The sequence below is a fragment of the Falco punctatus genome (genome assembly GCF_963210335.1).
Source record: "Falco punctatus genome assembly, chromosome: 10".
Classification (NCBI taxonomy): domain Eukaryota; kingdom Metazoa; phylum Chordata; class Aves; order Falconiformes; family Falconidae; genus Falco; species Falco punctatus.
The window spans coordinates 23,606,715-23,620,828 of record NC_137590.1 but is presented as its reverse complement, the minus strand read 5'-3'; the positions used below and the strand labels follow the sequence as shown (position 1 = coordinate 23,620,828).

The window sequence follows — 14,114 nt, the reverse complement described above, 5'->3', positions numbered from 1 at the left end:
GAAACTGTTTACTCAGTTACACCATCTTTACCCAATAGTTCCCATTTTCCTTTCCCTGAGCACCCTGTTAGCCTAGATGTCTTGTTAGTAGAGTGTAGATCAAAGCATTTTGTAGGCTTATGTCCTTAATTTTCTTATCCCTTGTTAACTGCTACAAGTTTAATAATGCAGGTTTTTTCCTTTTCTACACTCATACAGCCTATGGGTGATTCCTACTACATAAATAGACCAGCAGTAAAAATAACTTCTGAAACATAGCAACTATTCTCTGGAAAATAACTTTCACATCCCTTCCCCCAAAAACTCATCAGTAAAAGAACCACAAAAAAAGGCAGGAATAAAATTGCCTCTCTAGCCTTGTATCGTTCAACCAGCAGTCAGAAAGCCAAATCCATGTGATTTAGTGCATGTCCCCTTTCAGGAGAGTGAGTGTTGTACTCTGAGCCCACCGCCACCACTTGTGTTAAGACCTTGCTTATGGCTCACATTGGTGGTTTTATTAATATATATTTGTAAGAGGTTTGTTTATTCTTTATCAAGAGTTACTAGGATAAAACCATCTCTAGGAACGTAGTAGAGAATTTGTGAAGAAATGTTTCTGAGTTTGTTTTACAACTCTAAGACAAACCATAGATAAGGAGATCAAGACTTATTTGTAGGTTGAATGTTTTCAGTCATTTCCAGACCGAGAAGAGATGAAGCAGAACAGCACGTATCAGGGATAATAAGGTTTAAATCTGTACAAATATTTACAGCTGCCATATTCAGATTAGCTTTGTTTCCTGGGAGAAGTCTGAAAGGCAAATACACCAGGCCTGGGGGGAAATTCTACCGTGGCAAATGAAACTGAGATCTGGTCCTATATTTCTATACTGCAAATAGCCTGTTGCCCGACGGTGAAGACAAATTGCTGCAGCTGTGACACCAGCATTCACATTACATCTTATTAAACATAAAAAATTCTTTGCAGCATAAGTAGCATATGAATCAAAATGGACTTCATTTTCTTAAAGATTGCTCGGCGTCTCTAAAAACCCACCAGCCCCACATTAGCTGCTGTGTCTACAAACTTCACTGCTCCGTTCAAACTTCCACCAGGAGCACAGGTATCCAGGTAATCTTAGTGCTGTGGAAAGCAGCACTGGCCATCGGTCTGCTCACGGACCATTCGTCACATGAGCTTGGTCACGCTTTTCAGGATTTCATTGTTTGAGAAAATGTCTCAATATTACACAGCAAGTGATAAACCCTCAAGGATTTCGATAATGCACTACATGGAAAAAGTCTGCATTCTGTACATGGAAGGCTAATTTAACAATGCTGTTATTCTATATTATTACTGTGCAATATATTCTGCCATATCTACAGATGCCAAATATGCCTCAGGACGGTACTTGCATCAGAATTGAAAATGGAGTGACATACAGAAGGTTAAATTTATTTAAAAAAAAAATTTTCTCACCTAACAGGAGATGTATAGAAAAGGAAATTTACATCCTATTACAGTGGATTTTGGTTAAAGCAGAACAAAATAAAAATACAGTAAATATTTTTCTGTCCCAGCAACGTTTCCATTTTCCATTTGAGAACATCAGACTATTTCAAGACAACACTTTGTCAGATTATTCACTTTTCAGTATCTGTACTGTTAGGTGTTATGTTTAAAATTAACACATCAGCACTACAAGACGAAAAGTTTTCCTTAAGTGATAATCTCTCTCTATTGAATTCTCTGCTATATATATATATCTGTACATAAAAAATCATAGTACAAGTATAGCATAACAGATTTTAAGCAATACACCTCTTAAAACATGGAGTGCATGGAGAGCGGATGGGAAAGGGACATGTTCTCTGTTGCTGCATTTTTGCAGGTTCACACCAAGTACTTATGTTTTCTTAACTTACGTACCTTATACTACCTCTAGTTGGTATTCATCTTGCCTGTGAAGCAGCACTGTTGGGAAATCATCTGCTTGTGAAGAGTTGGGTGCGTCACTGTAGTATAAGCAAGGGCTGTTTATTTTTTATCAGCAGCCATGGCTGAGCAAGCAGAGGTTCCTAGAAGGCAGCGGCATGTGGGAGCAAACAGGGCTTGTTTACACTGTGCCATTCAGGCTTCAGCCAACACTGGAAACTACAAAGGGCTTGCTTACTTTAAACACTGGTGAAATAAATACATCAAGGCATATTTTAGAAGGCAAAAGATGAGATTGCATTTCTTGAAGTCATCATTCGTAAACCTTAAAAAAATACTATAACAATGTATCAGCATTTCTTTGATTCTTCCTGTGATGCAAAGACACAAACCAAGAAAATCTTCAAACTCTGACAAAACATTTGTCAAAGACACTCGCTAGCACTGTTCCTGCTTTTGCAAAAAATGCTTGCAAGACTTAATTCTTCCAACAAGAAAGTAATTATTTTTCCAAATGGACGAATCCCAACAAGGACACTTGATTACATATATTTTTTTAATCTTTCTCCTGCAGAACTCTGACTGGTATAGTTCCACAAACAATATGCTGCTCATGCTGAAAGTTCATTTTACTCTTGATTGACCACGTAGGCCAGAACAGGTCACTCTGATATGTGGGAAACGTAGCAAAGCATACCACTTAGCACAGGCATAAACTCTTAACAACACTTCTTCAGGGTAGGAGAGGTAATTTTCAAGTCGTGTTTTTGGATCCAAGAGTAATAACACCTGTTACCTGACCTTACAGAAACCTGCTAACATACGAGAGAAACTTTCAGAAGTATATCTACTGAGAAAATTCTATTTTACAAAAGTTAGTAGAGGCTTTGTAAGAAGTAGAGTGAGAAAATTTCTATTAGGGAAAGAACAAGTTACCGGTTTTCCTTGCAAAAGGATATGACAACCCAACCATGTGACCATTCAAATGTGTAAGAACTGATTTTATAAGCAAAAAATGTTCCAAGTCTTTGTTACAGAGTTAAAGAAATAATACATTTTTATTTAAATATTCACCTACTTAAACCAGGCAAAAGCTGCAGCCTTCCCCTGAAAGCTAGTTGCCCTGTCACAGGAGAACGTGTCACTCACACTCAGCCTCCATTTGTCTTGTCTGTGCTTGGTTCCAGGGGTCACAAGCAAAAGAAAACACAATCTAAGTCAAAATATCCCTTGGGAGTTGTACAACTCAAAATACGTGTGTCGCCCACAAGGAATCAGAGTAGCCATTCTTAAAAAGTGTTTCCTAGATGAATGACCATCCAATAACTTAGAAGGCTTTAAGTGTGTAACTGAGATTCCATTCATTAACTGCAGATATACCCCCTCGGTTATATTAGACAATCCAGGGCAGCTACATTCTGTATTTTCCAAGACCACGAATTTTCAGAGAAATTTAATTTTCATGATGCTTTTTAATCGACATTTTTTGGGACCTACTGTAGCTATATGCAACACCTGCCACAAAATAAAAACAATAAATGAGCCACACTGGTCATAAGAAAAAACAAAAAATATCAATCTTACAGCATACGCAATTCCCTCTTTACAAGCCCCGATGTGATTAAAAAACCCCAAAACAACAAACCCCAGAGAAAAAGAGCAACAGTATTAAACACTAGAGAGCACAACTTATGTATACACCTTGCAGTCTAATATCAGAGCGGCTGCTGGGGCTTCTCTAACTTACACAAAACCTATATAACCTCCTATGGAAAGCTCATCATCCAGGTAATGCCAAGGCAATAATCTCCTGGGCTCTTCCTCCAACAGTACCCTATGTGCTAAAGTGTTCAAGAGACACTATATTTATTTTTTAAAAAACAGATGTGTTTTATCCTTTATCTAAAGTAAAAATTACTTCATATATTGCATGCATGCGACACCAATGAATCCTGTGTTTTCCTTGTTGGTCTTACAGTTTACTTGCAACATGTTACATCAGTAAATAGACACAGATTTGAGGAAATAGTTGATATAAATGCATGCTTACCAGCTGGTGCAGAACGCGAGCAGTGAAGTTGCAAACCATGATATTCGGCACATGATTCACTAAATCTGCCTTCCTTAAATTCTGACTTGGAATCCTTTTTGCTCTCAATCTCATCTGAGGAAAGCTTATCCAGTTCAATTATCACAGCTGACATTGTAAGATAGTCTCAGTGTAACTCAAAATAAAAACAAAGCTGAACAAAAGAAGAAGCCACTTGAAGCTCAGTTTCCTTAAACTTGCAGTCTGGGGGAAAAATAACTTCCTATCACCCAAAAAAGAGAAAATTCCCCCAACTATAATAGTGCAAGATGTTTTTAAGTCAATAACTGAGCAACTCTATTTCCAAGCAGCTGTTCTTCCAGCTCTGCAGCTTTTGCTGCTTATTGCAGCGCTTCTCTAAGGTCGAAAACTACTACTTTAAAAAGTTCTTCTGCTCTTGTGACAACAATATTACAGCGTTTCTGTGTAGCTGCTACAAAAATAGCCAGGGTAAACGCAGACATCTGTGTGTCAGCTAAGTTGTGGACTTACTAACTTTGTTTTAAGAATCTAATTCCCGTTGTTTCCCACTGGTCCAGCTGGGAGGGGCTGAGCAATGCCAATGGCAACAAGTGCATCCCGCTGGCAGCCGGCCCATGGAAGTGCCTTGTGCCACAGCTCTGTTTCCTTGTGGAACACTCCAGTCTTTGTGCGGGCTGGGTGCAGCGAGATTAATGACCAGAAACTAATTTACTTCTTGAAAACAAGGAAGAAACTGTTCTCAGTTTCTCCGTTTAGGATTTTAGAACCTCGAGTTTAAAAAGTTTCTTTCTGAGGAAAGCAGTACTAGTAAGATTAAGTGGCTGAATCTTTTACAGCTTGCTTTTTTTTTTTTTTCTTCCCCCCTCCTGTTTTCCTTTCCTCAGATGCAAGCAAGCCTCAGCAGAACTCCAGACGAGCTCAAGACCCAGCAGGCAGCCGATAAGCAGAGCCGAGAGAGTCACCCACTGGCGAGGGGGGAGAACGGCAGAGCCCGGCGTGGAGCAGCCGGTGATGATGCTCCCCGGGCACCCCGGGCTGGGAGGCTCCCAAGGGCACTGCCAACTCCCCATTTCCCTTAAGAACAGCACGGCTGATAAAGCGGGAATTGCCTTTTATGAAAACATACCACACCACAGTTTTTAATAGGAAAATTTGCAAGCCTTAGCTAGTGAAAAGGTGGTATGGTGATCTGTTAGCTGTGTGTCACACCACCTCTGCTTCTCTTTGCGCAGTGGGAAAGAGGATTAAATACTGCAAGAAAAATCTATGCAGCCATGCAGCTTTCACGAAAGGGTCCCTGGTCCCATGACAGGGCACATGCAAAATCGCTGAACTCAGCTTGATTAAAGTGAAGTCTCAGGGCTGTTACTGCTAACCTGGGTCAGGTTTGAGTGGAGCTGCTGGTGTTATGTACCCTCCATAACTTCTGTGCAAGTAGGGAGCAGGTGGAAATCCCATGCGCTTGCACAAGAAACATATCCTCGACCAGGGCCCATCTTTAAAAAAAATATATGAAAAATAAAAATTAAAAAAATAAACATACCAGTGGGACCTCTCTCTAAGTTCAGGGAATTTGTTAGTTGTAATTTCTAGATGGGTTACAATCACAGCAAGGAACCCAAGTGAGGTGATGAGGCTGATGCTACTAGGTAGAACAACATGGAAATAGGACTGAAAAGTCAATCACAGGGGAAACTTTCCAAGGAGGCCAGAAATAATACGTCAGAGTTGTCTGTTTTTCATTTCACTTCAATTGATGCATATCAAGGATGAGGAAAAAGAGCTTGGTGAAAGCGACACACTACATAAAAATTTAGAAACAGGGAGGAAAAAAGTATTATGTTGTTTGGAAGGCAGATCCAGCAGGGCACACCCCAAGAAAGGGAAAGGGAATATCAGCAAAACAGTCTTGCATTGTATCCTTTTTTTTTTTATTAGTCCTCTATATCACTTACTCTTAAATCCCTAAATTCTGCTTATGCACTGATGTTAGCTGGTGTAATCTGGTTTTGTATTCTCAAAGACATTCCGCCCAAATGAAAATGCTGGCTGCTAAGTTTGCTGGAAATTCTCCAGGAGGTAACAGTCCCATCAATATATCCCCAAAAATCTATAGCTTAAATCACACTTCCCTGTTTATAAATATGCAAAAGATGTTTTACATGGACTTATTACTGAAGTTCAGTATATGGACATTTCTAAGGAAAGTAGAAGCTTAATCCTCTAAAGAAAGTCACAAATTCCCAGAGGGATAAACATTCCTCCAACGTTCAGCTCCCTACGAACTTTACACTACTATTATCTGGGTCCTTGTAACTTTTCCTGGATATGTGCACAATTTGACCTCCTGTAAAAATCTTCATCTCAAAGTTTTCAGTTTCTCCAAAGACATTAATCTCCATGTCATTTAATTTTAAAAATGAACATAACCCTGAATATGTAAATAAGTCAAGGACATACTAAGCCTTTAGCAGTCTGTGACTATTTCTGCATTTGTACAAGGAAGTTTTTTTCCTCTTATATTTTATGCATTTACATATATGGCAAAAGAGAGGGTCCTGTTCCCTAGCAATGCAGACAATCCTCAAAGCATTGTTCTATGAACACTTTGCGTATGTATCCAAAGCCCCTGAAAGTCCCAACGAACTCCACTGAATGGTAAGGCTTATCCTTTAAGATAGAGAGGACGACAACATATTGTAAAGAATTCTAGCACTTCTTACTCAGTTTTCATTTCAAATTCTGATGGAAAACAATTTCCTAGTCGTGATATATGATAACCCGTGCTTCTTGTTAGCGGTCAGGGGAAGACCTGAAAGGTTTGTAGATGCCTATAGACCTCTCCCTCATGCAAAAGCAAAGCCATGGTGCAGGACCTGACACTGCCTCTGCTTTCCTCTTGCAGCTCTAAGCCAGCCCAGCTGTTGCTGACACTGTTTCACTTGGCACCTCTGTTTTTCTTTGTGCCCTTTTCACAAACAGATGTGATAACTGGGAACCTGACCTGTTCTGTGGGATTAATACCTTGTTATTTGTAAAGCAGTTTTAAATCAGTCTATTTCTTCCTCCCTGCTCTGTCAAAGACTCATTTTTGGCAAGATATCTGAACAATGTTTTTCTAAGTATCGTGGGAATGTCAGTCATTTTCAGAACTTTATTTATATACCTAAACACACACGTATAGATCGCTACCCAAACCAAGCCAGAACCTGTTAGTCCTCCAAACTTCCTCAACTATTTGACTATTACAAAGCTGCTCTGTAAACAATAATTACTCTGAATAAGTCTGGTCCTTACACACTTAAGCACATTTTTCATGTTTTTCAATTGTCTTATGCTTCTAAATATCTGGCCATGTTTGAAACTATAGCTGTGTCCCCAAAATGTCAATATTTGCACATTGTAAGATGTAACTGAAAGTAGTATTTATACACTGATTTTTATCAGGGAGATGAGAAATTTAAGGATTCTAAGCCATTCAGCTTCCGTGGTGCCAAACTAAAGTTAAATTTGTTTCAGAGGGTATTGTTCTAAATACTTTTTACTCCAAAAGCAAAGAAAAAAAAGCTTGATGCCAAACTGAATTCTCCAACTCATATAAGAAAGTAGAATCTTATTTTCAGCATTTTGGGGAACTTTTGTGTGTTGTTTGGTTTAATACAAGAGAAGGAAGTGTTTATACTGTGAGTAAAAAGTGTTAACATCCTTTTCCCTTTGTCCAGCACCCCTGGTGTTCAGGGATTCACATAAATGAAAATCCAAGCTTAATGACCTTCTCTGCTTGGACCGAGTTGTGTCTATTCCCAGTGATGCTCTAAAATATTACAGCCTTGTTGAGGAACAGGTGTGGTCAAACCTCTCATTGTAACCATCTGCACTACAGGTTAAACAAAAGTCAAAAACAAAGGAGCAAGGGACAGCACCGCCAGAAAGCAGGGCTGAAAATAACACTGAATTAAAGGGATTCTCTTTTGCTGTGATCTAATTAATATTTGCTTATGTCATAAGGTGGGAATCCTCCAGCAATTAAAAATACAGGGAACAGCCTATATATTTTGTTGGTGGCATCTGCTTAGAAGTGCAGTTTCATCATTTAATTGCACATTCAGCACCAGGGAGGAAGTACATGTAAAAATGGGATCTCTCACCTCTCATACCACTGATAATCATTACAGACTTTTTCAGCACCAAAAAAAAAAAAAAAAAAAAAAAAAAAAAGTCTACTCAAACAGCAATTTGCAAGGCCTTAGGAAACGAGGGCAAACTTGAGTTGACAAACAAAAGAGCAGAGGCAGGAATTGGATCCAGTTGCATGTTTTCAGGAAGGAAGAGACACGGTGTGTGAGGGAAGTATTAAGACATGCATTTATTGATAAGTCTCATCAGTGTCTCATGGCGATGTGATTGCTGACACAACCTGGAGTTGTGAAAAAGAGATACAAATCTTCTGTTCTACTCCCAAGGGAAAATATCTAAATAGATGACGTATGAAAAGCATCAAGAGGCTGTTCCTAGTTTAGGTATCTACCATCCCCCATCAACACTTCCAGTCACATAGACAATAATGACCCACCACCCCAAGGGTCACATTGAATTTCTGGATCTTTTAGTCTGCAAAAGAAAAAAAAAAAGCTGACCAAAACATTTCTGCCTAGCTGTCTCCTTCCCAGAACTCTTGCTAAGAGCTTCAAGAGGGGCAGAAAGCTGAATGAAAATAGCTAAGGGAGACTCTGAAACAGTTGGTCTACATACTTACTAACCAAACTGTGTGACCCAGGGTGAACTTAAGTGGACTTTACAAAGTCTGTTAGCTTTGAATGAACAGGTTCCCCAAGAGTTTGTCCAGGGCTGTTTTTTCTTAGCAGTTAACACTAAGCCAGCTCTTACCAGGTGGCTATCCGAGTCAGGATTTTCCTGCACACCCAGTAGGGCTCCAATAGGAATGAGAGTGTTTGTCCTTTGCTATTCAGTAAAACAACGACTGCTTCAGAAAAGCACAGGTCAAAGGATATTTTCTTTTTTTCACAAAGATAAACCTATCCATTGGATTGATTTACTTTGCTTGCCAAGTCTAATTGACATATATCAGCTTAGAAAGGCTATTTAAATACTTTCTTACTGTGTAAAAAGGTAGGATTTCCTTGCTCAACAGCAAAACACTGGGTCTCTAAAATAAAACCAAAGGCTTATCTGAATGTCATTTCTAAAACAGTGGTGTTATTCGGCAAGTAGTAAAGATCTACACTAAACACAGTTTCAATGCACACGGAGAAATTTGATTTATGTACAAGAAATAAACAGTTCCTGTCTTACCTAATAGAAAAATAGAGACCATAAAGACATTATGCTGTAATAAACCAAGATAGTTTTTAAATAGCAGAAGATGTTTATACTTTAGTAAGCCTTTTGGTAGTGTTTTTCATATTAATTGAAGAGTTATCCATTTCAGCAGAAGCAGTTACCCCTATTATACAAAGACGTGGGGAAGAAAACACCGTCTGTCTTCTGCAAGCAGCCCAGGAATTCCTCAGACTGTCTGCTAAATCCACACAGGCACAACTGCAATTTGATTATTCTATTATACCATCTCTATCATTTTTGATCTGGTAGGAATGTGAGGCAATTTTGGATACATTCTGCTGATGAATTAACACACTTTTGTTTTCAAGATTGATTATTCAATATTGCTGGGAAATCTCTTTGAAAATCATACTTTATACCTTTCATTTTCTTATTTAGTGTTGTTGGGAGAAAACAATTTTTAATTTTGAATTAACTGTCCCATAACAATTTTAAATTCCCTTCAGAGATTACTGCAAATTGTTCACTTTAAACATTAGTGGCAGGATTCAATAAAATCATGTCCTGAAAAAGGACACAGTGATGATCATTCTCTCCAGGGAAAGAGGAACACCACAATTAACTAGACAGCACACTGCCAAACTTTTACCAAAAGAAACAAAAATAATTTGGAAGTCCAATTAATGGAGGCAAATTTAATGAGCCGTAGTCCAAAAATCTCCAGGCTGCTTAATCTTAAGGCTCCCTAGTTGTATGAATAAAGTTATTTAATGATAATTTTGACCAATCTAACTTTTCTGTATAGATATCTTACCAACATACGTATACACACACAAAATTAAACGAGAACATGCTCTGTTATTGTAATGCAAAGAAATATAGTTTATATTCCCCAGTCTTTAAAACATTTTGGCTAAAAAGCATATTACTGTCATTTATTTTGTCCCTCAGGAAACATCTATACTTTTCAAGTTCTATTTTGTGGTGTTTTTTGGTTTTTTTTGTTGGTTTTTTTTTTTTTTTTTTTTATTTTATTTTATTGTGCTGGATCCATCCAGCAAACTGGATTAACAGTTTGTTAAAACAATGGGATTTAACTACAGGTACCTGACATTACAGAATTACTAATAAGTAAACATTCCATATTGTAAATTTTTTCAGAAGAAATACCTTCCATTAATTACTTTTAATTTTTTTTCAGAAGGGCAAGGGGGCACCACTGAAGAGCTACTGACATGAGAAAGCTAAACATATGCACAAAGCAACCTCTTTTACACCCGCAATATTTGACTGGTAAGTATTTTTTAGGGCTACCTAAAAAAACATTTCCCAAAGCCAGGAACACAAGAACCAGCTCATAATCATCAGCTCTCCCTTTATTTATAGATGAATTTACTGTGGTATCAAATACACAGGCAAGATGCTGTTTCCCTAACGCTCTGGAAGGCTTTCACTTTGGTAGGTGTAAAGGCCATTTACAGTTGCTAACCCATGACACACTGGTGATGTGACTTAAGCGGTGTGGTGCTACCGCTTAATTTTTTTATTTTTTTTTTTTCTTTTTTTTTTTTTACATTTTGCTTATAGCCTAAAGGCAAAAGGTCTTCAAAGGCAAAAAATCTTGCCCTAGTAAGGCAGACTGTTCCTCTTCCAGTCTTTCCCTAACCAGCTAACAAGATATTTTTTGAACTTGATGAAATGTTACTACAGCTTTCTCCATACTGTAGTCACCCTTACTTAGAAATGAAAACTAAACCAGAAAAAGATTAACCCTGAGGAAATCAATGGCAAAGTCCAGGACAAAAATGCACCTTAGTTACCAGGCCATTACTTCTCTCAAATCTCTACAATGCTTGACTAAAACTAAGTCCTTTGAGACTTCCATGTGTGTGTTTTTGGCAGTAACAAGCTTCTTCAACACAGATTCTAATAAAACCAAGTTTAAACTAAACGCATTATTTTAATTATTAAATCCAGTGATAAATCTTAAATGTAGAATTGGAAATTTAAACACCACTGATGATAATGTGTACAGTGAAATGCTTTGGAGTTCGAAGATCCTTTTGTGACAGACCAAACCTCACCCATACGAGCGTCAGACTAACGTACATATAGTCCAACCCAACCTCTTCAAGGGTTTGATCAGTCTAGAGCAATGTAGTTATTTACAGACAGAAACAGCGACGTGGGGCAGGCTCAGCAGGACTCATCTGTCACATTTCACATCACACTGACAGCAAAACTGAGACTCCATTAAATACAGAAAAGTTCTACTTGTTTGTGTTTCATAGAAACTTCAAGATAGAAGGATCAAATCCATCCGGATTGACATTTATTCCTATGTGCAAACCTGGCAACAGCTCCAAGGAGAAACAGCAGGGTTTTCAGAAATTGCAACCATTCTACAAGTCTGGCATTTTAACAGCTCTGGGCAATGCCTCTTTAGAATACCTATACATGCACCTCAAAAAACCAAGAAGCTTGCCTAGTATGAAAAGAAACTGCAATGAAACAGGATAAAGTGATTTTTTTCCTGAAGCCTCTTCTTTTATAAAAGTAACTGTCATAACCACATAGAAGCATCACCAACATTTTTTTTTTTTTGAGGTGGTACACAACAATTTCCTTTTGAATCAGTGAATGACCGCCTCACAAGAGAAGCAGAGCATCAGGAGTAGCATTATTTCTATAGTCTCATTTAAAACAAAAATACTTCCTCGTAAATTTTTATGCATGCAACATGCTGTATTTGACACAAAGTATACAGCTCCCAAGATTCATTCAAAAAACCCTAGAAAAATCACCTGTTGATAAATCTGACCTGTAGAAGTCTAACACAGTAAGTACTCCCTAGGGAGCAGGAAATTAAGCAAAGTCCTCAAACTTTCAATTATCAGTTACTTTTAGAAACCAAGATATCACACTGTAAAATGCACTAATTTTCCCTTAGAGACAGTTACAGTAAATATTACTCAAAGCACTAACAGTCATGCAACTTGCACTGTAATTCCTTTCAAAATCCTTAAATCCAATATCCTTGCAAGACTGCGATTTGTATTTACTGTCAGATTACTATCAGTCAAATAGAATCCTTTAAAAATTCACATCTAGAAATATTTTAGAGGCACAGTATTTCTCAGCGCCAAGCAACAACTGCGAGCACATTTAGGGTATGAATTATAGACTGAGCGAATTTGAACTAGACACTAGGTGTCTGACTCGCTTCATGATAGGATATTCTTGGTGCTAAACAGAAACAAAATCTAAACGTTCAGAGAGCAATTTACCCTGAAAGAAAATTTTTCTTTATATATATATATGAAACAACAAACACTATGCGTCTCTTAGTAACATGAAAACCTGCAGTACGTGTCTCTGAATCCTTGTAGGAAACATAAAGGACGCAGGGAAGGAACCCACGGAATTGGACGTAACTGGGCATAGCTGCCCCTCTACAGAGAGCTTTGTGCCAGCCAAAAGTAAATGTCAGTCAGGGGCTGACATTTCAGGGATTTTTTCACATGTCCCAGAGCACAGAAAAAGCAATTCTATATTAGCCTTTTTTTCACAGCTCTTGTATTGAAAGAGCTATATTGCAGTGCCAACAATTCTGTCTGCTTTTTGTCCCTTTCTTTCACGCTTCATTACCCTAGCTGCCTCTGCTGTTGATATCCTTCTGTAAATGAAAGGATCCAAAACAAATGGTGCAACAGTTCCCCAAACAGCAGGCTCTCCTTCACAGAAAGGACTGACCGACTGATTAATTAACTGACTGTAGTATTAGTCAATAATTCTACTAAAACATACCGTGTCTTGGCTAAAGAAAAAGGCAGGCATCTACTCTCATCTCTCCGCAGAGCTAGCCAGGTGGTACCAAGAGAAAATGACGATATTAACAAATCTTTTGCCCAGAGTTATATAATTTCAAACTTAATCACACTGAGTCATAAGATAATCCCTGACAAACAGTACTGTATGTACATACATTCACAAATGTTCTCCTCCCATGACCAATAAAACACCCATCATATATGATCAATGCATTTTTCCTTTCAGAGGCATCAGTTAAAGCCCAGGCAGTTTCAGCATGGGTGAAAACACTTCAAGCTCATACTGAATACTCTTCATATTTTACATCTTCAGTTAACTTTGTTGAGATTTAAACCTTGCTGAAAGTCTGTTAAGGAAAAGACTTATAATAAGATAGCTCATGCCTTGTGGTTTGGTGTAATAGCCCATCAGGTTTAGACAGAATTGAACTAATCTTGGAACAGGACAGGTGAGATGCTCTTTTTCAGAATTCCAGTGCTTTCTCATGTCCTGTGGATTTCTGTTTTCAAAAGCCATTGTAGGAAAAAAGTTGTTTCCAAATAAAAGGTCTCCTAGATAACTGACCAGAAAAACCCTTAAGTCAGGATCGGCTTTTCAGAAGTGTTTGAGCCAAGAGTTACAGTGGAAAGTTTTACAGCAAATTTAATTGTAGAGTTGGCTCATGTGTAACCCTCACAGACACACGCACCCCTGTGTGCAGCCCCCTGAGGACTGGCACTTCCCCCTGCACAGCGGGCAGAGGCCAGGGACATCACCAGAGCACCACCAGCTGCAGGACATAGGTCTGGGCAGCACATGCAGAGCCCACAGCAGAGTTGCAGCTGTAGAAGCAAGTCCCATCATGAAGAGAGATGGCAGGACAGCTGTGTGCCAAGGTTTCCCTGGGCCTGCTGCTGCTTTGCCTTCCTCTCTGCATGAAACGACAGGCTAACAGTCACTTTGGACAGGCGGTTACCACTTGGTGTTTTCATGTAAGGGTATGAGGAGAAGATC

General features: G+C 38.6%; 1 protein-coding gene across 2 annotated transcripts in view; it reads right to left on the bottom strand.

Annotated features, from left to right (window-relative positions):
- The window catches only part of ANO3 (anoctamin 3), a 208,011-nt gene extending 200,462 nt beyond the window's left edge, over window positions 1-7,549 (bottom strand). For both annotated transcript variants that reach the window (XM_080405111.1, XM_080405112.1), the window contains exon 1: window positions 3,969-7,549. In XM_080405111.1, coding sequence (XP_080261237.1) covers window positions 3,969-4,122 — 154 coding nt within the window. In that variant the 5' untranslated portion in view covers window positions 4,123-7,549. The remainder of the gene's footprint in view (window positions 1-3,968) is intronic.
- Between the last annotated feature and the right edge of the window lie 6,565 nt (window positions 7,550-14,114).